At 47.2% G+C, this 25,000-nt stretch overlaps 1 protein-coding gene across 1 annotated transcript in view; it reads left to right on the top strand.

Annotated features, from left to right (window-relative positions):
* Nucleotides 1–25,000, top strand: part of LOC124026051 (dystrophin-like) — a gene marked incomplete at both ends in the record, with an annotated part of 62,019 nt that overhangs the window by 23,711 nt on the left and 13,308 nt on the right. The window contains 5 exon segments of the mRNA XM_046339226.1: nucleotides 8,916–9,050; nucleotides 10,296–10,439; nucleotides 17,309–17,490; nucleotides 22,070–22,220; nucleotides 22,421–22,540. Coding sequence (XP_046195182.1) covers nucleotides 8,916–9,050; nucleotides 10,296–10,439; nucleotides 17,309–17,490; nucleotides 22,070–22,220; nucleotides 22,421–22,540 — 732 coding nt within the window.

The raw sequence follows: 25,000 nt of genomic DNA, 5'->3' as shown, positions 1-25,000 counted from the left end.
CTGCCCTATGGGACTCCTGGGCCAATTATGCGACTGCCCTATGGGACTCCTGGGCCAATTATACGCTGCCCTATGGGACTCCTGGGCCAGTTATGCGACTGCCCTATGGGACTCCTGGGCCAATTATACGCTGCCCTATGGGACTCCTGGGCCAATTATGCGACTGCCCTATGGGACTCCTGGGCCAATTATACGCTGCCCTATGGGACTCCTGGGCCAATTATGCGACTGCCCTATGGGACTCCTGGGCCAATTATACGCTGCCCTATGGGACTCCTGGGCCAATTATACGCTGCCCTATGGGACTCCTGGGCCAATTATGCGACTGCCCTATGGGACTCCCGGGCCAATTATGCGCTGCCCTATGGGACTCCTGGGCCAATTATACGCTGCCCGATCACAGCCGGGCTCCCGATCACAGCCGGTAATGACAGAGCCTGGGATCGAACCCCAGGCTGCAGTGACGCCGTATCACTGTGAACAGTGCACTGCTGACCAGGGACTCTGGAGTGAAGGGTCTTGGGCCTCCCAGGGCATCTGGAGTGAAGGGTCTTGGGCCTCCCAGGGCATCTGGAGTGAAGGGTCTTGGGCCTCCCAGGGCATCTGGAGTGAAGGGTCTTGGGCCTCCCAGGGACTCTGGAGTGAAGGGTCTTGGGCCTCCCAGGGCCTCTGGAGTGAAGGGTCTTGGGCCTCCCAGGGCATCTGGAGTGAAGGGTCTTGGGTCTCCCAGGGCCTCTGGAGTGAAGGGTCTTGGGCCTCCCAGGGCCTCTGGAGTGAAGGGTCTTGGGCCTTCCAGGGCCTCTGGAGTGAAGGGTCTTGGGCCTCCCAGGGCATCTGGAGTGAAGGGTCTTGGGCCTCCCAGGGACTCTGGAGTGAAGGGTCTTGGGCCTCCCAGGGCCTCTGGAGTGAAGGGTCTTGGGTCTTCCAGGGCCTCTGGAGTGAAGGGTCTTGGGCCTCCCAGGGCCTCTGGAGTGAAGGGTCTTGGGCCTCCCAGGGACTCTGGAGTGAAGGGTCTTGGGCCTCCCAGGGCCTCTGGAGTGAAAGGTCTTGGGCCTCCCAGGGCATCTGGAGTGAAGGGTCTTGGGTCTCCCAGGGCCTCTGGAGTGAAGGGTCTTGGGCCTCCCAGGGCCTCTGGAGTGAAGGGTCTTGGGCCTTCCAGGGCCTCTGGAGTGAAGGGTCTTGGGCCTCCCAGGGACTCTGGAGTGAAGGGTCTTGGGCCTCCCAAGGCCTCAGGTCTAAAGCAGTGCACTAATAGGGTCCCATTTGGGACGTAATCCATCTGTCTGTGATGTCACTGCTGTCATCTCATATCCCTGGTATAGTGTTGTTATCCAACACCCTCCATCCCAGTTCACACAGGTTCAGCTGTTATAGTCAAGGTCTTTCAGTAGTGTAGCTGTGGTGGAAATATACCCAGTGAGCAAAACATTTAATGATAAATGTTATCTTAACTCCTTTAATTGCTATCTTTCTGAGTCACTATTCTATTGATGTGGGACTATAAATTGTGATAATGACTGATGGATATGTGGCGGAGAGAGAGAGACGATAGAGTGAATGAGATAGAGAGGGAGGGGGAGAGAGACGGGGAGGGGGAGAGAGAAAGAGAGAGAGAGGGATAGGGAGAGAGAGACGATAGAGAGAGGGAGAGAGAGAGAGAGAGACAGAGAGGGGGAGAGTGAAAGAGAGAAAGAGAGAGAGAAGGAGAGGGGGGGAGAGAGAGAGACAGAGAGAAAGAGAGAGAGAGAGAGAGAGAGAGAGAGAGAGAGGGAGAGAGAGAGAAGGAGAGGGGGGAAAAGTGGAAAGGGGGGAGAGAGAAAGAGACCGAGAGGGAAAGAGAGAGATGAGAGAGAGGGAAATGAGTCTAGCTGTCTGGAAGACGTCATTATCCTTCACTTCATTTATCATCATTTACACCAACTGCCAGGACTATCTCTCCCACGCTGATCAAATCAAATCAAATGTATTTATATAGCCCTTCGTACACCAGCTGATCTCAAAGAGCTGTACAGAAACCCAGCCTAAAACCCCAAACAGCAAGCAATGCAGGTGTAGAAGCATGGTGGCTAGGAAAAACTCCCTTGAAAGGCCAGAACCTAGGAAGAAACCTAGAGAGGAACCAGGCTATGAGGGGTGGCCAGTCCTCTTCTGGCTGTGCCGGGTGGAGATTATAACAGAACATGGCCAAGATGTTCAAATGTTCATAAATGACCAGCAGGGTCAAATAATAATAATCACAGGCAGAACAGTTGAAAGTGGAGCAGCAGCACGGCCAGGTGGACTGGGGACAGCAAGGAGTCATCAAATCAAAATCAAATCAAATTTATTTTTATAGCCCTTCGTACATCAGCTGATATCATGTCAGGTAGTCCTGAGGCATGGTCCTAGGGCTCAGGTCCTCCGAGAGAGAGAAAGAGAGAAAGAGAGAATTAGTGAGAGCATACTTAAATTCACACAGGACACCGGATAAGATAGGAGAAGTACTCCAGATATAACAAACTGACCCCAGCCCCTCGACACAAACTACTGCAGCAAAAATACTGGAGGCTGAGACAGGAGGGTTCAGGAGACACTGTGGCCCCATCCGAGGACACCCCCGGACAGGGCCAAACAGGAAGGATATAACCCCACCCACTGATGCAAACAGACAGGACTATCTCTCCCACTCTGATGCAGACAGACAAGACTATCTCTCCCACTCTGATGCAGACAGACAGGACTATCTCTCCCACTCTGATGCAGACAGACAGGGAGACAGACAGACAGCAGACAGGACTACCTATCCCACTCTAATGCAGACAGACAGGGAGACAGACAGACAGCAGACAGGACTACCTATCCCACTCTGATGCAGACAGACAGGGAGACAGACAGACAGCAGACAGGACTACCTATCCCACTCTGATGCAGACAGACAGGACTATCTCTCCCACTCTGATGCAGACAGACAGGGAGACAGACAGACAGCAGACAGGACTACCTATCCCACTCTGATGCAGACAGACAGGACTATCTCTCCCACTCTGATGCAGACAGACAGGACTATCTCTACCACTCTGTTGCAGGGAGACAGGGAGACAGACAGACAGCAGACAGGACTACCTCTCTCACTCTGCTGCAGAGAGACAGGGAGACAGACAGACAGCATACAGGACTATCTCTCCCACTCTGATGCAGACAGACAGGACTATCTCTCCCACTCTGATGCAGACAGACAGGACTATCTCTCCCACTCTGATGCAGACAGACAGGACTACCTCTCCCGCTCTGATGCAGACAGACAGGGAGACAGACAGACAGCAGACAGGACTATCTCTCCCACTCTGATGCAGACAGACAGGACTATCTCTACCACTCTGCTGCAGACAGACAGGGAGACAGACAGACAGCAGACAGGACTATCTCTCCCACTCTGCTGCAGAGAGACAGGTAGACAGACAGACAGCAGACAGGACTACCTCTACCACTCTGATGCAGACAGGCAGGGAGACAGACAGACAGCAGACAGGACTATCTCTCCAACTCTGATGCAGACAGACAGGACTATCTCTCCCACTCTGCTGCAGACAGACAGGGAGACAGACAGACAGCAGACAGGACTATCTCTCCCACTCTGCTGCAGAGAGACAGGGAGACAGACAGACAGCAGACATGACTACCTCTCCCACTCTGATGCAGACAGACAGGGAGACAGACAGACAGCAGACAGGACTATCTCTCCCACTCTGCTGCAGAGAGACAGGTAGACAGACAGACAGCAGACAGGACTACCTCTACCACTCTGATGCAGACAGGCAGGGAGACAGACAGACAGCAGACAGGACTATCTCTCCAACTCTGATGCAGACAGACAGGACTATCTCTCCCACTCTGCTGCAGACAGACAGGGAGACAGACAGACAGCAGACAGGACTATCTCTCCCACTCTGCTGCAGAGAGACAGGGAGACAGACAGACAGCAGACATGACTACCTCTCCCACTCTGATGCAGACAGACAGGGAGACAGACAGACAGCAGACAGGATTATCTATCCCACTCCGATGCAGACAGACAGGACTATCTCTCCCACTCTGATGCAAACAGACATGACTATCTCTCCCACTCTGCTGCAGACAGACAGGGAGACAGACAGACAGCAGACAGGACTACCTCTCCCACTCTGCTGCAGAGAGACATGGCTATCTCTCCCACTCTGATGCAGACAGACAGGGAGACAGACAGACAGACAGCAGACAGGACTACCTCTCCCACTCTGATGCAGACAGACAGCAGACAGGACTACCTCTCCCACTCTGATGCAGACAGACAGGGAGACAGACAGACAGCAGACAGGACTATCTCTCCCACTCTGCTGCAGAGAGACAGGACTATCTCTCCCACTCTGATGCAGACAGACAGGGAGACAGACAGACAGCAGACAGGGAGACGGTTCAGTTCCCAGGCTGAATGGTCTGGATGAGTTTACATAGTTTAATATATTCAGCTGTAGCTCAGGGCATTGGGCTGGGTTTAGGATGTTCATTTGGGGAAGACAGGGTCCGTATGTATCATGCTTCTCAGAGTAGGAATGCTGGCTGATATGGGATCAGTTTTAGGTCATAACGAATACAATCATCTCGACAAGGAGGACCTGATCCTAGATCAGCAGTCCTACTCTGTAACTCGGTGAAAAAGGGCCAAGAGCTGTCATCCAGCCAGGCTCACAGTGTGTTGTTGAGATGTGTGGAGTTCAGACTGGGGAGTTACAGTAGGGGAGGGTTAGTCCAGTATAATGGATGCTGTTCTCTCTGTCTTTAGGGGTTAGTCCAGTATAATGGATGCTGCTCTCTGTCTTTAGGGGTTAGTCCAGTATAATGGATGCTGCTCTCTCTCTGTCTTTAGGGGTTAGTCCAGTATAATGGATGCTGCTCTCTGTCTTTAGGGGTTAGTCCAGTATAATGGATGCTGTTCTCTCTGTCTTTAGGGGTTAGTCCAGTATAATGGATGCTGCTCTCTCTCTGTCTTTAGGGGTTAATCCAGTATAATGGATGCTGCTCTCTGTCTTTAGGGGTTAGTCCAGTATAATGGATGCTGCTCTCTGTCTTTAGGGGTTAGTCCAGTATAATGGATGCTGTTCTCTCTGTCTTTAGGGGTTAGTCCAGTATAATGGATGCTGCTCTCTGTCTTTAGGGGTTAGTCCAGTATAATGGATGCTGCTCTCTGTCTTTAGGGGTTAATCCAGTATAATGGATGCTGCTCTCTGTCTTTAGGGGTTAGTCCAGTATAATGGATGCTGTTCTCTCTGTCTTTAGGGGTTAGTCCAGTATAATGGATGCTGCTCTCTGTCTGTCTTTAGGGGTTAGTCCAGTATAATGGATGCTGTTCTCTCTGTCTTTAGGGGTTAGTCCAGTATAATGGATGCTGTTCTCTCTGTCTTTAGGGGTTAGTCCAGTATAATGGATGCTGCTCTCTGTCTGTCTTTAGGGGTTAGTCCAGTATAATGGATGCTGTTCTCTCTGTCTTTAGGGGTTAATCCAGTATAATGGATGCTGCTCTCTGTCTTTAGGGGTTAGTCCAGTATAATGGATGCTGCTCTCTCTCTGTCTTTAGGGGTTAGTCCAATATAATGGATGCTGCTCTCTCTCTGTCTTTAGGGGTTAGTCCAGTATAATGGATGCTGCTCTCTCTCTGTCTTTAGGGGTTAGTCCAGTATAATGGATGCTGCTCTCTCTCTGTCTTTAGGGGTTAGTCCAGTATAATGGATGCTGCTCTCTCTCTGTCTTTAGGGGTTAGTCCAGTATAATGGATGCTGTTCTCTGTCTTTAGGGGTTAGTCCAGTATAATGGAGGCTGCTCTCTCTGTCTTTAGGGGTTAGTCCAGTATAATGGATGCTGCTCTCTCTCTGTCTTTAGGGGTTAGTCCAGTATAATGGATGCTGTTCTCTCTGTCTTTAGGGGTTAGTCCAGTATAATGGATGCTGTTCTCTCTGTCTTTAGGGGTTAGTCCAGTATAATGGATGCTGCTCTCTGTCTTTAGGGGTTAGTCCAGTATAATGGATGCTGCTCTCTGTCTTTAGGGGTTAGTCCAGTATAATGGATGCTGCTCTCTGTCTTTAGGGGTTAATCCAGTATAATGGATGCTGCTCTCTGTCTTTAGGGGTTAATCCAGTATAATGGATGCTGCTCTCTGTCTTTAGGGGTTAATCCAGTATAATGGATGCTGCTCTCTGTCTTTAGGGGTTAATCCAGTATAATGGATGCTGCTCTCTCTCTGTCTTTAGGGGTTAATCCAGTATAATGGATGCTGCTCTCTGTCTTTAGGGGTTAGTCCAGTATAATGGATGCTGCTCTCTCTCTGTCTTTAGGGGTTAGTCCAGTATAATGGATGCTGCTCTCTGTCTTTAGGGGTTAATCCAGTATAATGGATGCTGCTCTCTGTCTTTAGGGGTTAATCCAGTATAATGGATGCTGCTCTCTGTCTTTAGGGGTTAGTCCAGTATAATGGATGCTGCTCTCTGTGTTTTATGTGTTGCTGATCTACTCTACATGTATTTTCTAAACTGTCTCTGTTGCCATGACACTCTTGACCTTCCTTTCACATCTCTTTCATTTTCTCCTCCACTCTCTCTTCTCCACTCTCTCTCCTCCACTCTCTCCTCCACTCTCTCTCCACTCTCTCTCCTCCACTCTCTCTTCTCCACTCTCTCTCCTCCACTCTCTCCTCCACTCTCTCTCCTCCACTCTCTCTCCTCCACTCTCTCTTCTCCACTCTCTCTCCTCCACTCTCTCCTCCACTCTCTCTGCACTCTCTCTCCTCCACTCTCTCTTCTCCACTCTCTCTCCTCCACTCTCTCCTCCACTCTCTCTCCTCCACTCTCTCCTCCACTCTCTCTCCTCCACTCTCTCCTCCACTCTCTCTCCTCCACTCTCTCTCCTCCACTCTCTCCTCCACTCTCTCTCCTCCACTCTCTCTCCTCCACTCTCTCTCCTCCACTCTCTCCTCCACTCTCTCTGCACTCTCTCTCCTCCACTCTCTCTTCTCCACTCTCTCTCCTCCACTCTCTCCTCCACTCTCTCTCCTCCACTCTCTCCTCCACTCTCTCTCCTCCACTCTCTCCTCCACTCTCTCTCCTCCACTCTCTCTCCTCCACTCTCTCCTCCACTCTCTCTCCTCCACTCTCTCTCCTCCACTCTCTCTCCTCCACTCTCTCCTCCACTCTCTCTCCTCCACTCTCTCCTCCACTCTCTCTCCTCCACTCTCTCTCCTCCACTCTCTCCTCCACTCTCTCTCCTCCACTCTCTCTCCTCCACTCTCTCCTCCACTCTCTCCTCCACTCTCTCTCCTCCACGCTCTCTCCTACTCTCTCCTCCACTCTCTCCTCCACTCTCTCTCCTCCACTCTCTCCTCCACTCTCTCTCCTCCACTCTCTCCTCCACTCTCTCTCCTCCACTCTCTCCTCCACTCTCTCCTCCACTCTCTCTTCTCCACTCTCTCTCCTCTACTCTCTCCTCCACTCTCTCTCCTCCACTCTCTCCTCCACTCTCTCCTCCACTCTCTCTCTCCTCCACGCTCTCTCCTACTCTCTCCTCCACTCTCTCCTCCACTCTCTCTCCTCCACTCTCTCCTCCACTCTCTCTCCTCCACTCTCTCCTCCACTCTCTCCTCCACTCCTCTCTCCTCCACTCTCTCTTCTCCACTCTCTCTCCTCTACTCTCTCCTCCACTCTCTCTCCTCCACTCTCTCTCCTCCACTCTCTCTCCTCCACTCTCTCTCCTCCACTCTCTCCTCCACTCTCTCTCCTCCACTCTCTCTCCTCCACTCTCTCTCCTCCACACTCTCTCCTCCACACTCTCCTCCACGCTCTCTCCTCCACTCTCTCTCCCCACTCTCTCTCCTCCACTCTCTCCTCCACTCTCTCTCCTCCACTCTCTCCTCCACTCTCTCCTCCACTCTCTCCTCCACTCTTTCTCCTCTACTCTCTCCTCCACACTCTCCCCCAATCTCTCCTCCAATCTCTCCACTCTCTCTCCTCCACTCTCTCCTCCACTCTCTCCTCTACTCTCTCTCCTCTCCTCCACTCTCTCTCCTCAAATATCTCTCCTCCAATCTCTCCACTCTCTCCTCTCTAATCTCTCTCCTCCACTCTCTCCTCCACTCTCTCCTCTCTAATCATTCTCCTCCACTCTCTCTCCTCTAATCTCTCTCCTCCACTCGCTCTCACCCTTTCACCCATCCAACCACATATGCCTTTGTGTCTGTCCTCTGTCTTTTTCTCTCACTCCTACCCTCGATCCCATCCTCGCTTCTTCCCTCTCCCTCTCCTCCCTCTGACTCCTCCTCTCTTGTCCTGTCCTTTTCCCTCTCCCTTTGACTCCTCCTCTCTTGTCCTGTCCTTTTCCCTCTGACTCCTCCTCTCTTGTCCTGTCCTTCTCCCTCTCTCCCCTCTCTCTCTCTCCCTCTCTCACTCTCTCTCTCTCTCCCCCGCTCCCTCTCTCACTCTCTCTCTCCCTCTCTCCTTCTCACTTTGTCTCTATCTTTGTCTTTCTCTCTCTCCCTCTCTCCCTCTCTCCCTATCTCTTTGTCTCTCTCTTTCTCTTTCTCTCTCTCCCTCTCTCTCTTTGTCTCTCCCTCTCTCTCTTTGTCTCTCTCTCCCTCTCTCTCTTTGTCTTTCTCTCTCTCCCTCTCTCTCTCTTTGTCTCTCCCTCTCTCTCTGTCTCTCCCTCTCTCCATCTCTCCCTCTCTCTCTTTGTCTCTCTCTTTGTCTTTCTCTCTCTCCCTCTCTCTCTTTGTCTCTCCCTCTCTCCCTCTCTCTCTTTGTCTTTCTCTCTCTCCCTCTCTCTCTTTGTCTCTCTCTTTGTCTTTCTCTCTCTCCCTCTCTCTCTTTGTCTTTCTCTCTCTCCCTCCCTGTCTCTCTGTCTCTCTCCCTCTCTCTCAGATCACAGTGAGTGTGTCTCAGGGGCGGGTTCGTACCCCCTCCACCTCTCCTAAACCTCACTATAAAAGCTATGCCTACAGTCAAGCTGCATATGTCAAGTCACCTGAACAAAAGAGGAGACGCTTTACTGAGCAGGTCTGTGTCTACTGCTAACTACCTACCCAGTCTCTAGACTCTAGTCTCACAGCTGTAGCCCTCTCCTCTCCTCTCCTCTCCTCTCCTCTCCTCTCCTCTCCTCTCCTCTCCTCTCCTCTCCTCTCCTCTCCTCTCCTCTCCTCTCCTCTCCTCTCCTCTCCTCTCCTCTCCTCTCCTCTCCTCTCCTCTCCTCTCCTCTCTTCTCTTCTCTTCTCTTCTCCTCTCCTCTCCTCCTGGGTGTCCATCTATGGCTAAACAGAGCTGAGGCTGAGCCTGTGGCTACGTAGCAGGTAGTCTTCATTGCAGTTGAATACTTCTCTGGGCATTGTGAGATTTGATGATCTGTGCAACACGACTACAATAAAGACAACCTGGAACGCGCCCTGTGTCTCTGGCTCGACCAGGCTCAGCTCGGCCTGCCCCCCCCAGGCTTAATGAACAGTTATCTGGGTTCTCCAGGTGTACCAGTGACTGACACAAATCTCAGAGTATGTCTGTGTCTACAGAGCATGTGGAGCTTCTGAACGGCATGGCAACGGCACCGCTTGGCTAGCAGCACCACAACACACCAGACGCTCTGTTTGTGCTGCTGACTAATGCACCTGTGTGTTTGGCTTTGTCCCCATGAGTCAATGTGTGTTTCTGTCTGTCTGTGTGTTAGTGTGTGTGTATGTTGTAATTATGCTTTTGGATAGAGTGTTGCCTTTTGTTTGCCTCTGTCTGTGCATCGTGTGTGTGTGTGTGTGTGTGTGTGTGTGTGTGTGTGCGTGCGTGCGTGCGTGCGTGCGTGCGTGCGTGCGTGCGTGCGTGTGTGTGTGTGTGTGAGGGTGCGTGTGTGTGTGTGTGTATGCGGGGTGTCTGTGTTTCTGTGCTTCACACCTCTAATGTGTTTTGGCACCACAGACTTCATTCCTCATCACACTCCCTTCCCTTCAAGGCAGGGAGTCTTCAGACTGTTGAGACCCCCTAGGAGAGGAAGCCATGTTAATGTAGTTGGGAACGAGTCTCCATTCCAAGAGAGCAATTTGTTTATTGTCAGTGGTGAGTCTAACCACGCTCTTCAGTCCACTTCCTCATCTCCCTCTCCTAACCCTCTCTCTCTCTCCCTTCCCCCCTTCTCCCTCCCTCCCTCCCTCCCCTCTCACTCCTTTTTCGTCTCCCCCTCCATCTCCCCTCTCTCTCTCCCCCTCCCCCTCCCTCTCTCTCCTTTTCCATCTCCCCCTCTTCTCCTCCTCCCCATCCCAGACCCAGCTGCTGCGTGGGGGCAGTCAGGATGACCTGGAGCGGGGCCCCCCTGGCCCTGGGGCCACCCTCTGGAAGACTCCTTTTCCATCTCCCTGCTGCTTCCTCCTCCTGCAGAGGATGGCCCAGGCCCAGACCCAGCTGCACGTAGAGGGGAGCAGTTCCAGGATGACCTAGGGACACCCCGAGGGGCCATATAACACCCCTAGGGCCCCTGGGGCCATATAACACACAGGTAGGGACACCCCCGAGGGGACTACCATATAACATCCTGGAGGGAGGTCCATATAACACCTGGCGAGGGGCTGTCTGCAGAGGATGGCCTAACACAGGCCCAGGGACCCCCCGAGGGGATATATACCATATAACACACGAGGCAGGAAGTCAAGGAGGGCAGTTCCACACACACGAGGCAGGGACACCCCCGAGGGGATATATACCATATAACACACGAGGCAGGGACACCCCCGAGGGGATATATACCATATAACACACGAGGAGGTAGGGACACCCCGAGGGGATATATACCATATAACACCCGAGGTAGGGACACCCCGAGGGGATATATACCATATAACACACGAGGTAGGGACACCCACCGAGGGATATATACCATATAACACACGAGGTAGGGACACCCCCCGAGGGGATATATACCATATAACACACGAGGTAGGGACACCCCGAGGGGATATATACCATATAACACACGAGGTAGGGACACCCCGAGGGGATATATACCATATAACACACGAGGTAGGGACACCCCGAGGGGATATATACCATATAACACACGAGGTAGGGTCGAGGGGATATATACCATATAACACACGAGGTAGGGACACCCCGAGGGGATATATACCATATAACACACGAGGTAGGGACACCCCGAGGGGATATATAGGGGATATATACCATATAACACACAGGGAGGGGTAGGTAGGGACACCCCGAGGGGATATATACCATATAACCGAGGTAGGGACAGGGGATATATACCATATAACACACGAGGTAGGGACACCCCCGAGGGGATATATACCATATAACACACGAGGTAGGGACACCCCCGAGGGGATATATACCATATAACACACGAGGTAGGGACACCCCCGAGGGGATATATACCATATAACACACGAGGTAGGGACACCCCCGAGGGGATATATACCATATAACACACGAGGTACTGTAGGGTTTCAAGTTCAAAACTTTCAAACCTTCTTTGTGCATTATTGTTATTCTTTATCATTCTTATCAGACTTATCATACCTATCATACTTTATAATTCTTATCATACTTATCATACTTTATCATTCTTTATCATGCCTATCATACTTATCATACTTTATAATTCTTATCATACTTATCATACTTTATCATTCTTTATCATGCCTATCATACTTATCATACTTATCATTCTTATCATACTTTATCATTCTTTATCATGCCTATCCTACCTTATCATACTTATCATACTTTATCATTCTATCATGCCTATCATACGTTATCATACTTTATCATTCTTTATCATACCTATCATACTTTATCAATCTTATCATACTTCATCATACTTTATCATGCTTTATCATTCTATCATGCCTATCATACTAATCATTCTTATCATACGTTATCATACTTCATCAGACTTATCATTTTTCATCATACTTTATAATTTTTCATCATACTTTATCATACTTCTTCATACTTTATCATGCTTTGTCAATCTTTATCATGCTTTGTTACATTGTGTGTTTTTAAGAGCGATGAACACTAGGGACACCATAGAGGGGATGTAGCTACAGGGCCTTCAGAAATGATTCAGACCCCTTGACTTATTCCACATGTTGTTGTGTTTCAGCCTGAATTCACAATGGATTAAATAAAATAACAAATCTCAATGACAAAGTGAATGTTTTAAAATAGATTTGGGTCTTAACTCTAACTCGGCCACTCAGGAACATTCACTGTGTTCCTGGTCAGCAGCTCCAGTGTAGATGTGGACTTGTGTGTTTTAGGTTATAGTCCTGCTAAAAGGTGAATTCATCTCCCAGTGTCTGGTGGAACTCAGACTGAACCACGTTTTCCTCTAAGGATGTTGGCTGTGCTTAGCTCCATTCTGTTTCTTTTTTATCCTGAAAAACTACCCAGTTATGAATGGTGACAAGCATACCCATAACATGATGCAGCCACCACTATTCCTGAAAATATGGAGAGTGGTACTCAGTAATGTGTTGTATTGGATTTGCCGAGACATAACACGTTTTATTCAGGACAAAAAGTTAATTGTTTTGCAATTATTTTGCAGTATTAATTTAGTGCTTTGTTGCAAACAGGATACATGTTTTGTAGACATTATTATTTTGTACAGGCTTCTTCTTTTCCCCTCAGTCAATTAGGTTAGTATTGTGGAGTAACTATCCCTGAGCGGTTTCCTTCCTCTCCGGCAACTGAGTTAGGAATGACTCCTGTATCTTTGTAGTGACTGGGTGTATTGATACACCATCCAAAGTGTAATTAATGACTTCACCTGCTTAAAGAGATATTCAATGTCAGCTTTTTTATGTTTACCCATCTACCAATAGGTGCCCTTCTTCGTGAGGCATTGGAAAACCTCCCTGGTATTTGTGGTTGAATCAATGTTTGAAATTCACTGCTCGACTGAGGGACATTACAGATAATTGTATGTGTGGAGTACAGAGATGAGGGAACTTACAGATAATTGTATGTGTGGAGTACAGAGATGAGGGAACTTACAGATAATTGTATGTGTGGAGTACAGAGATGAGGGAACTTACAGATAATTGTATGTGTGGAGTACAGAGATGAGGGAACTTACAGATAATTGTATGTGTGGAGTACAGAGATGAGGGAACTTACAGATAATTGTATGTGTGGAGTACAGAGATGAGGGAACTTACAGATAATTGTATGTGTGGAGTACAGAGATGAGGGAACTTATAGATAATTGTATGTGTGGAGTACAGAGATGAGGGACATTACAGATAATTGTATGTGTGGAGTACAGAGATGAGGTAGTCATTCAAACATCATGTTAAACACTGTTATTGCACACAGAGTCCATGCAACTTATTATGTGACTTGCTAAGCACATTTTTTTCCTCCTGAACTTATTTCAGCTTGTCATAACAAAGGGGTTGAATACTTGTTGACTCAAGGCATTTCAGCTTTTCATTTTTAATTAATTTGGTTTAAAAAAAACATAATTCCACTTTGACATTATGGGGTATTGTGTGTAATTGTGTGTAAGCCAGTGACAAAACATCTCAGTTGAATCAATTTTAACTTCAGGCTTTTAAACAACAAAATGTCTAAAAAGGCCAAGGGTAGTTTAGTGTTTAATAATGAATAACAAAACAATGGAAGAATAAGGTGGAAAGTGTTCATTATATACTATAACATGTACTGTGTGTTCATTATATACTATAACAAGGTGAATACTGGGTGTTCTGTTCAGTTCATTATATACTATAACATGTGGAATAACATGTACTGTGTGTTCATTATATACTATAACATTACTGGGTGTTCCTATAACATGTACTGTGTGTTCATTATATACTATAACATGTACTGGGTGTTCATTATATACTATAACATGTACTGTGTGTTCATTATATACATTTACATTACATTTAAGTCATTTAGCAGACGCTCTTATCCAGAGCGACTTACAAATTGGTGCATTCACCTTATGACATCCAGTGGAACAGTCACTTTACAATAGTGCATCTAAATCTTAAAGGGGTGGGGGGTGAGAAGGATTACTTATCCTATCCTAGGTATTCCTTAAAGAGGTGGGGTTTCAGGTGTCTCCGGAAGGTGGTGATTGACTCCGCTGTCCTGGCGTCGTGAGGGAGTTTGTTCCATTGTTCCACCATTGGGGGGCCAGAGCAGCGAACAGTTTTGACTGGGCTGAGCGGGAACTGTACTTCCTCAGTGGTAGGGAGGCGAGCAGGCCAGAGGTGGATGAACGCAGTGCCCTTGTTTGGGTGTAGGGCCTGATCAGAGCCTGGAGGTACTGAGGTGCCGTTCCCCTCACAGCTCCGTAGGCAAGCACCATGGTCTTGTAGCGGATGCGAGCTTCAACTGGAAGCCAGTGGAGAGAGCGGAGGAGCGGGGTGACGTGAGAGAACTTGGGAAGGTTTAACGCCAGACGGGCTGCGGCGTTCTGGATGAGTTGTAGGGGTTTAATGGCACAGGCAGGGAGCCCAGCCAACAGCGAGTTGCAGTAATCCAGACGGGAGATGACAAGTGCCTGGATTAGGACCTGCGCCGCTTCCTGTGTGATGCAGGGTCGTACTCTGCGGATGTTGTAGTGCATGAACCTACAGGAGCGGGCCACTGCCTTGATGTTAGTTGAGAACGACAGGGTGTTGTCCAGGATCACGCCAAGGTTCTTAGCGCTCTGGGAGGAGGACACAATGGAGTTGTCAACCGTGATGGCGAGATCATGAGGAAGAGCAGCTCCGTCTTGCCGAGGTTCAGCTTGAGGTGGTGATCCGTCATCCACACTGATATGTCTGCCAGACATGCAGAGATGCGATTCGCCACCTGGTCATCAGAAGGGGGAAAGGAGAAGATTAATTGTGTGTCGTCTGCATAGCAATGATAGGAGAGACCATGTGAGGTTATGACAGAGCCAAGTGACTTGGTGTATAGCGAGAATAGGAGAGGGCCTAGAACAGAGCCCTGGGGGGACACCAGTGGTGAGAGCGCGTGGTGAGGAGACAGATTCTCGCCACGCCACCTGGTAGGAGCGACCTGTCAGGTAGGACGCAATCCAAGCGTGGGCCGCGCCGGAGATGCCCAACTCGGAGAGGGTGGAGAGGAGGATCTGATGGCTGATGGTTCACAGTATCGAAGGCAGCCGATAGGTCTAGAAGGATGAGAGCAGAGGAGAGAGAGTTAGCTTTAGCGGTGCGGAGCGCCTCCGTGATACAGAGAAGAGCAGTCTCAGTTGAATGACTAGTCTTGAAACCTGACTGATTTGGATCAAGAAGGTCATTCTGAGAGAGATAGCGGGAGAGCTGGCCAAGGACGGCGCGTTCAAGAGTTTTGGAGAGAAAAGAAAGAAGGGATACTGGTCTGAAGTTGTTGACATCGGAGGGATCGAGTGTAGGTTTTTTCAGAAGGGGTGCAACTCTCGCTCTCTTGAAGACGGAAGGGACGTAGCCAGCGGTCAGGGATGAGTTGATGAGCGAGGTGAGGTAAGGGAGAAGGTCTCCGGAAATGGTCTGGAGAAGAGAGGAGGGGATAGGGTCAAGCGGGCAGGTTGTTGGGCGGCCGGCCGTCACAAGACGCGAGATTTCATCTGGAGAGAGAGGGGAGAAAGAGGTCAGAGCACAGGGTAGGGCAGTGTGAGCAGAACCAGCGGTGTCGTTTGACTTAGCAAACGAGGATCGGATGTCGTCGACCTTCTTTTCAAAATGGTTGACGAAGTCATCTTCAGAGAGGGAGGAGGGGGGGAGGGGGAGGAGGATTCAGGAGGGAGGAGAAGGTGGCAAAGAGCTTCCTAGGGTTAGAGGCAGAAGCTTGGAATTTAGAGTGGTAGAAAGTGGCTTTAGCAGCAGAGACAGAAGAGGAAAATGTAGAGAGGAGGGAGTGAAAGGATGCCAGGTCCGCAGGGAGGCGAGTTTTCCTCCATTTCAGCTCGGCTGCCCGGAGCCCTGTACTGGGTGTTCATTATATACTATAACATGTACTGTGTGTTCATTATATACTATAACATGTACTGTGTGTCCATTATATACTATAACATGTATTGTGTGTTCATTATATACTATAACATGTACTGTGTGTTCATTATATACTATAACATGTACTGTGTGTCCATTATATACTATAACATGTATTGTGTGTTCATTATATACTATAACATGTACTGTGTGTTCATTATATACTATAACATGTACTGTGTGTTGATTATATACTATAACATGTACTGGGTGTTCATTATATACTATAGCATGTACTGTGTGTTCATTATATACTATAACATGTACTGGGTGTTCATTATATACTATAACATGTACTGGGTGTTCATGATATACTATAACATGTACTGTGTGTTCATTATATACTATAACATGTACTGTGTGTTCATTATATACTATAACATGTACTGTGTGTTCATTATATACTATAACATGTACTGTGTGTTCATTATATACTATAACATGTACTGTGTGTTCATTATATACTATAACATGTACTGGGTGTTCATTATATACTATAACATGTACTGGGTGTTCATTATATACTATAACATGTACTGGGTGTTCATTATATACTATAACATGTACTGGGTGTTCATTATATACTATAACCTGACTCTGGGTTTCCCCCTGTGTGTTCATTATATACTATAACATGTACTGGGTGTTCATTATATACTATAACATGTACTGGGTGTTCATTATATACTATAACATGTACTGTGTGTTCATTATATACTATAACATGTACTGGGTGTTCATTATATACTATAACATGTACTGGGTGTTCATTTTATACTATAACATGTACTGGGTGTTCATTATATACTATAACATGTACTGGGTGTTCATTATACACTATAACATGTACTGGTTGTTCATTATATACTATAACATGTACTGGGTGTTCATTATATACTATAACATGTACTGGGTGTTCATTATATACTATAACATGTACTGGGTGTTCATTATATACTATAACATGTACTGGGTGTTCATTATATACTATAACATGTACTGGGTGTTCATTATATACTATAACATGTACTGTGTGTTCATTATATACTATAACATGTGCTGTGTCTGTGTCCCTGTGTCTGTGTGTGTCCCTGTGTCTGTGTGTGTGTGTGTGTGTGTGTGTGTGTGTGTGTGTGTGTGTGTGTGTGTGTGTGTGTGTGTGTGTGTGTGTGTGTGTGTGTGTGTGTGTGTGTGTGTGTGTGTGTGTGTGTGTGTGTGTGTGTGTGTGTACGTCCCTTCCTGCCTGTGTCCTCTCAGGGCTACATGGTGGAGCTGACGTCCCACCAGGGCAGTGTGGGCAGGGTGCTGCGTGCGGGCAGTGCCCTCCTGGGTGAGGGTCATTTAACGGAGGAGGAGGAGAAAGAGGTCAGGGAGCAGATGAACCTCCTCAACTCCCGCTGGGAACACCTCAGAGTGGCTAGCATGGAGAAACAGAGCAGGTAGGACACACACACATGGATGGATGGATGGATGGATGGATGGATGGATGGATGGATGGATGGATGGATGGATGGATGGATGCACGGACGCACGCACACAGACACTCAAACACACACACACACACACACACACACACACACACACACACACACACAGACACACACACCATGGACCAAACCTACACAGGGTGATTACACCACTCACACACAATGTCTACTGGTAATGTCTGCTGGTAATGTCTACTGGTAACACTGGTAACACTGGTAATGTCTGCTGGTAATGTCTACATGTCTGTCGCTCTGGATAAGAGCGTCTGCACAATGTAAATGTAATGTCGTAATGTCTACTGGCATGACTGGTAATGTCTGCTGGTAATGTCCTGGTAAACCTAACATTACTGGTAATGTCTGCTTATGTCACCTAATGGTAATGTCTACTGGTAATGTCTGCTGGTAATGTCTACTGGTAATGTCTACTGGTAATGTCTACTGGTAATGTCTGCTGGTAATGTCTGCTGGTAATGTCTGCTGGTAATGTCTGCTGGTAATGTCTGCTGGTAATGTCTGCTGGTAATGTCTGCTGGTAATGTCTACTGGTAATGTCTGCTGGTAATGTCTACTGGTAATCTCTGCTGGTAATGTCTGCTGGTAATGTCTGCTGGTAATGTCTACTGGTAATGTCTACTGGTAATGGCTGCTGGTAATGTCTGCTGGTAATGTCTGCTGGTAATCTCTGCTGGTAATGTCTACTGGTAATCTCTGCTGGTAATGTCTACTGGTAATGGCTGCTGGTAATGTCTGCTGGTAATTTGATGATTACTTCTCAGATCACTTTTAAATTCAAAGAGGATGTTTGTGAAACAATTCTTTATGACATGTCTGTTTTCTCAGCGACATTCAAATCCACATTGTTTCAGTTTGTTCCACATCACTATGACGACACACCAAATGTGTTTGATGGATTGTGGGGAAAGAGCAGGAATAGGTTTTTGTAGGCTACAGTCCAAGTTATGTCTTCCAATGGTACGACTGCTGTCGGCATCCTAAGATGATCCAACTTGAATAAACAGGATGACAGGTCAGGATGACAGGTCAGGATGATGGGTCAGGATGACGGGTCAGGATGACGGGTCAGGATGACGGGTCAGGATGACGGGTCAGGATGACGGGTCAGGATGACGGGTCAGGATGACGGGTCAGGATGACGGGTCAGGATGACGGGTCAGGATGACAGGTCAGGATGACGGGTCAGGATGACAGGTCAGGATGACAGGTCAGGATGACAGTAGTGGTGTAGCTCAAGGGGCGATATGGATATCAGTAATAAGTGAGAGAATGCAGAGCACCAAATTCAAATAAATTACTATAAAAATCGAACTTTCATGAAATCACACATGAAAGACACCAAATTAAAGCTACGCGTGTTGTGAGTCCAGCCAACATGTCAGATTTCAAAAAGGTTTTTCGGCGAAAGCAAACTATGCTATTACCTGAGGATAGCACCTCTGTAAACAAAGAGACAGAAGCATATTTCAACCCTGCAGGCGCGACACAAAACGCAGAAATAAAATTATAAATCATGCCTTACCTTTGACGAGCTTCTTCTGTTGGCACTCCAATATGTCCCATAAACATCACAAATGGTCATTTTGTTCGATTAATTCCGTCCATATATATCCAAAATGTACATTTATTTGGCACGTTTGATCCAGAAAAACACCGGTTCCAACTTACGCAACGTCACTACAAAATATCTCAAAAGTTACCTGGAAACTTTGCCAAAACATTTCAAACTACTTTTGTAATACAACTTTAGGTATTTTTGAAGTACTTCTTCATTACACAAAGGAAAAACCTCAACCAATTTCTAAAGACTGGTGACATCCAGTGGGAGCGATAGGAACTGCAAGAAGGTCCCTTAGAAATCTGGATTCCCGATGAAAACCCATTGAAGAGAGAGTGACCTCAAAAAAATAAATCTGAATGGTTTCGCCTGCTAAATAAGTTATGTTATACTCACAGACATGATTCAAACAGTTTTAGAAACTTCAGAGTGTTTTCTATCCAAATCTACTAATAATATGCATATCTTATCTTCAGGGGATGAGTAGAAGGCAGTTGAATTTGGGCATGCATTTCATCCGGACGTGAAAATACTGCCCAGACACCAAAAAGTTCATCCAAAATTTACTTTACTGACTACAATTTTGTGACTAGTAACTGTAACAGATTACATGTAGAAAGTAACCTACCCAACCCTGACCATACTGTACACAGACACGCAGGCAGAAACACACAAATCAAATCAATTTTATTGGTCACATACACATGTTTAGCAGATGTTAATGTGAGTGTAGTGAAATGCTTGTGCTTCTAGTTCCGACCTTGCTGTAATATCCAACAAGTAATCTAACAATTTCACAACAACTACCTAATATACACACAAGTGTAAAGGAATGAATGAGAATATGTACATATAAATATATGGATGAGCGATGGCCGCGCAGCATAGGCAAGATGCAGTAGATGGTATAGACCACACTTTATGATGTAATGAGTATGAGATGAGATGAGTAATGTATGAGATGTATGAGATGAGTAATGTATGAGATGTATGAGATGAGTAATGTAGGATATGTAAATGTTATATAAAGTGGCGTTGTTTAAAGTGACTAGTGATGCATTTATTACATCCAATTTTTAATTACTAAAGTGGCCAGAGAGTTGAGTCAGTGTGTACTAGTCTGATGGCCTTGAGATAGAAGCTGTTTTTCAGTCTCTCGGTCCCAGCTTTGATGCACCTGTACTGACCTCGCCTTCTGGATGATAGCGGGGTGAACAGGCAGTGGCTCGGGTGGTTGTTGTCCTTGATCTTGATCTTTTTGGCCTTCCTGTGACATCGGGTGGTGTAGGTGTCCTGGAGGGTAGGTAGTTTGCCCCTGGTGATGCGTTTGTGCAGACCTCACTACCCTCTGGAGAGCTTTACGGTTGTGGGCGGAGCAGTTGCCGTACCAGGCGGTGATACAGCCTGACAGGATGCTCTCGATTGTGCGACAGGATTCTCTCGATTGTGAACACACACACACAGACTTGTGCATGTACCCACCCACACACAAGCACACACACATACACACACATACATTTGCACGCACACACACAAGCACACACACACACACGCACATACACACACACAAACAAACACAAATTCCCCTGAAATCCAGCATGTCTCTCTGGGTGAGAAATATGTATCTATGTCCTTGAAGGTAATATTATGTTTTGAATAGACCTGAGCTGCAGCTCTCTATGAGGTGTCTAACTAGGATCTAGCTGTACTCAATAGCCCCCTGCCCTCTTTGCTCAGTCTCTCCTCCTCCCCTTCTCTCCTCTTCTCTTTGCCCCTCCTTTCCTCTCTTCCTCCCTCTTTTCTCCTCTCCTCTTTTCCTCTCATCTTCCCGCTCTTCTCCTCTACTCTACTGTCCTCTTCTCTACTCTCCTCTCCTCTTCTCCTCTCCCCCTCTCTCTCTTCTCCTCTTCTCTACTCTCCTCCTCTCCTCCTCCCTTCCTTCTCCACTCTCCCTCTCCTCCCTCCTACTCTTCTCCTCTACTCCTCTCCTCCTCCCTCCCTTCTCCTCTCCTTCCTCTCTCCTACTCCTCTCTTCCCTTCTACTCCTCCATCTCTTATCCTCTCTTCCTCTCCATCTCCTCTTCTCTCCTCCCCCTCTCTTCTCTCCTTCTTTCCTCCTCTCCACTCCTCCGCCCTCTCTTCTCCTTCTTTCCTCTCCTCTCCTCCCCCTCTCTTCTCTCCTTCTTTCCTCTCCTCTCCACTCCTCCGCCCTCTCTTCTCTCCTTCTTTCCTCTCCTCCTCTCCCCTCTCTTCTCTCGTTCTTTCCTCTCTCTTCTCTCCCCCTCTCTTCGCTCCTCCCCCCTCTTCTCTCCTCTCCTCCTCTCCTCTCCCCTCTCTCTTTCCTCTCCTCTTCTCTTCCCCCCTCTCTTCTCTCCTCTCCTCTCCTCTCTCCTCCCCTCTCTCTCTCTCCTTTTCTTTCCTCTTCTTTCTCTTCTCTCCTTCTTTCCTCTCCTCTCCTCTCCTCCCCCTCTCTTCGCTCCTCCCCCTCTTCTCTCCTTCTTTCCTCTCCTCTCCTCTCCCCTCTCTTCTCTCTTCTTTCCTCTCCTCTTCTCTCCTCCCCCTCTCTTCTCTCCTTCTTTCCTCTCCTCTCTCTCCTCTCTCTCTTCTCTCCTCCTTTTCTTTCCTCTCCTCTCCTCTCCTCTCCCCTCTCTTCTCTCCTTCTTTCCTCTCCTCTCCTCTCCCCTCTCTTCTCTCCTTCTTTCCTCTCCTCTCCTCTCCTCTCCTCTCTCTTCTCTCCTTCTTTCCTCTCCTCTCCTCTCCCCTCTCTTCTCTCCTTCTTTCCTCTACTCTCCTCTCCCCTCTCTTCTCTCCTTCTTTCCTCTCTCCTCCTCTCCTCCTCCCTCCCTTATCCACCCCCTCTCCTCTCCTCTCCCCTCTCTTCTCTCCTTTCCTCTCCTCTCCTCTCCTCTCGTCTCGTCTCCTCTCCTCTCCTCTCCTCTCATCCTCCTCCCCCAGACTCCACGAGGTGTTGATGGACCTTCAGCACCAGCAGTTGAAGCAGCTCACTGATTGGTTGGAGCTGACAGAGGGACGGATCAAGAGGATGGGGGCTCAGCCTATGGGGCCAGACCTGGAGGATGTTAAACACCAAGTAGAGGAACACAAAGTAGGTCAACTACTATCTAGCTACCTGCAGGGCTGGGGTCCTTTCAGGGTCATGTTCATTACAGCACATCCTAGTGAAATAATCATCAACATTTACATTTTGATCACTTCAGATAGTATCTTTCCATTTCCTTCCATTTTGGGCCATTTCCTGCCATTTTGTCGCTACTAGACTCAACCCAATTATCATGCCTATTGTAGCTGTTGCAGGAGGACCTAGAGTTGGAGCAGGTGCGTGTCAACTCTCTGACACACATGGTGGTGGTGGTGGATGAGAACAGTGGAGACAGCGCCACCGCTGCCCTGGAGGAGAAACTACAGGTGAGACAAACAGGACACACACGCACGTGCACACACACACTGTCTAGTACACTCTCTAGTACACTGTCTAGTACACTGTCTAATACACTGTCTAATACACTCTCTAGTACACTGTCTAGTACACTCTCTAGTACACTGTCTAATACACTGTCTAGTACACTGTCTAGTACACTGTCTAGTTCACTGTCTAGTTCACTCTCTAATACACTGTCTAGTACACTGTCTAATACACTGTCTAGTACACTGTCTAGTACACTCTCTAGTACACTGTCTAGTACACTGTCTAGTACACTCTCTAGTACACTGTCTAGTACACTGTTAAGTACACTCTCTAGTACACTCTCTAGTACACTGTCTAATACACTCTCTAATACACTGTCTAGTACAAAGTACACTGTCTAGTACACTCTCTAGTACACTGTCTAGTACACTCTCTAGTACACTGTCTAGTACATTGTCTAGTATACTCTCTAGTACACTGTCTAGTACACTCTCTAGTACACTCTCTAGTACACTGTCTAGTACACTGTCTAGTACACTCTCTAGTACACTGTCTAGTACACTCTCTAGTACACTGTCTAGTACACTCTCTAGTACACTGTCTAGTACACTGTCTAGTACACTGTCAAATACACTGTCTAGTACACTCTCTAGTACACTCTCTAGTACACTGTCTAGTACACTGTCTAGTACACTCTCTAGTACACTGTCTAGTACACTCTCTAGTACACTATCTAATACACTATCTAGTACACTCTTTAGTACACTCTCTAGTACACTGTCTAGTACACTCTCTAGTACACTGTCTAGTACACTGTCTAGTACACTCTCTAGTTCTCTATACACTGTCTAGTACACTGTCTAGTACAGTCTCTAGTACACTGTCTAGTACACTGTCAAATACACTGTCTAGTACACTTCTAGTACACTGTCTAGTACACTCTCTTGTCAAATACACTGTCTAGTACACTGTCTAGTACACTCTCTAGTACACTGTCAGTACACTCTCTAGTACACTGTCTAGTACACTCACTGTCTAGTACACTGTCTAGTACACTCTCTAGTACACTGTCTAGTACACTGTCTAGTACACTCTCTAGTACACTGTCTAGTACACTGTATAGTACACTCTCTAGTACACTGTCTAGTACACTGTCTAGTACACTGTCTAGTACACTCTCTAGTACACTGTCTAGTACACTGTCAAATACACTGTCTAGTACACTGTCTAGTACACTGTCTAGTACACTCTCTAGTACACTGTCTAGTACACTCTCTAGTACACTGGTACACTGTCTAGACTCTCTAGTACACTGTCTAGTACACTGTCTAGTACACTCTCTAGTACACTGTCTAGTACACTGTCAAATACACTGTCTAGTACACTCTCTAGTACACTGTCTAGTACACTCTCTAGTACACTGTCAAATACACTGTCTAGTACACTGTCTAGTACACTCTCTAGTACACTGTCTAGTACACTCTCTAGTACACTGTCTAGTACACTCTTTAGTACACTGTCTAGTACACTGTCTAGTACACTGTCTAGTACACTGTCTAGTTCACTGTCTAGTTCACTCTCTAATACACTGTCTAGTACACTGTCTAATACACTGTCTAGTACACTGTCTAGTACACTCTCTAGTACACTGTCTAGTACACTGTCTAGTACACTCTCTAGTACACTGTCTAGTACACTGTCTAGTACACTCTCTAGTACACTCTCTAGTACACTGTCTAATACACTCTCTAATACACTGTCTAGTACACTCTCTAGTACACTGTCTAGTACACTCTCTAGTACACTGTCTAGTACACTCTCTAGTACACTGTCTAGTACATTGTCTAGTATACTCTCTAGTACACTGTCTAGTACACTCTCTAGTACACTCTCTAGTACACTGTCTAGTACACTGTCTAGTACACTGTCTAGTACACTCTCTAGTACACTGTCTAGTACACTCTCTACAACACTGTCTAGTACACTGTCTAGTACACTGTCAAATACACTGTCTAGTACACTCTCTAGTACACTCTCTAGTACACTGTCTAGTACACTGTCTAGTACACTCTCTAGTACACTGTCTAGTACACTCTCTAGTACACTATCTAATACACTATCTAGTACACTCTTTAGTACACTCTCTAGTACACTGTCTAGTACACTCTCTAGTACACTGTCTAGTACACTGTCTAGTACACTCTCTAGTACACTCTCTAGTACACTGTCTAGTACACTGTCTAGTACACTCTCTAGTACACTGTCTAGTACACTGTCAAATACACTGTCTAGTACACTCTCTAGTACACTGTCTAGTAATACACTGTCAAATACACTGTCTAGTACACTGTCTAGTACACTGTCTAGTACACTGTCTAGTACACTCTCTAGTACACTGTCTAGTACACTGTCTAGTACACTGTCTAGTACACTGTCTAGTACACTCTCTAGTACACTGT

This window comes from Oncorhynchus gorbuscha, unplaced genomic scaffold (genome assembly GCF_021184085.1).
Source record: "Oncorhynchus gorbuscha isolate QuinsamMale2020 ecotype Even-year unplaced genomic scaffold, OgorEven_v1.0 Un_scaffold_2531, whole genome shotgun sequence".
Taxonomy (NCBI): domain Eukaryota; kingdom Metazoa; phylum Chordata; class Actinopteri; order Salmoniformes; family Salmonidae; genus Oncorhynchus; species Oncorhynchus gorbuscha.
This window is presented reverse-complemented; position numbering and strand designations above follow the sequence as displayed.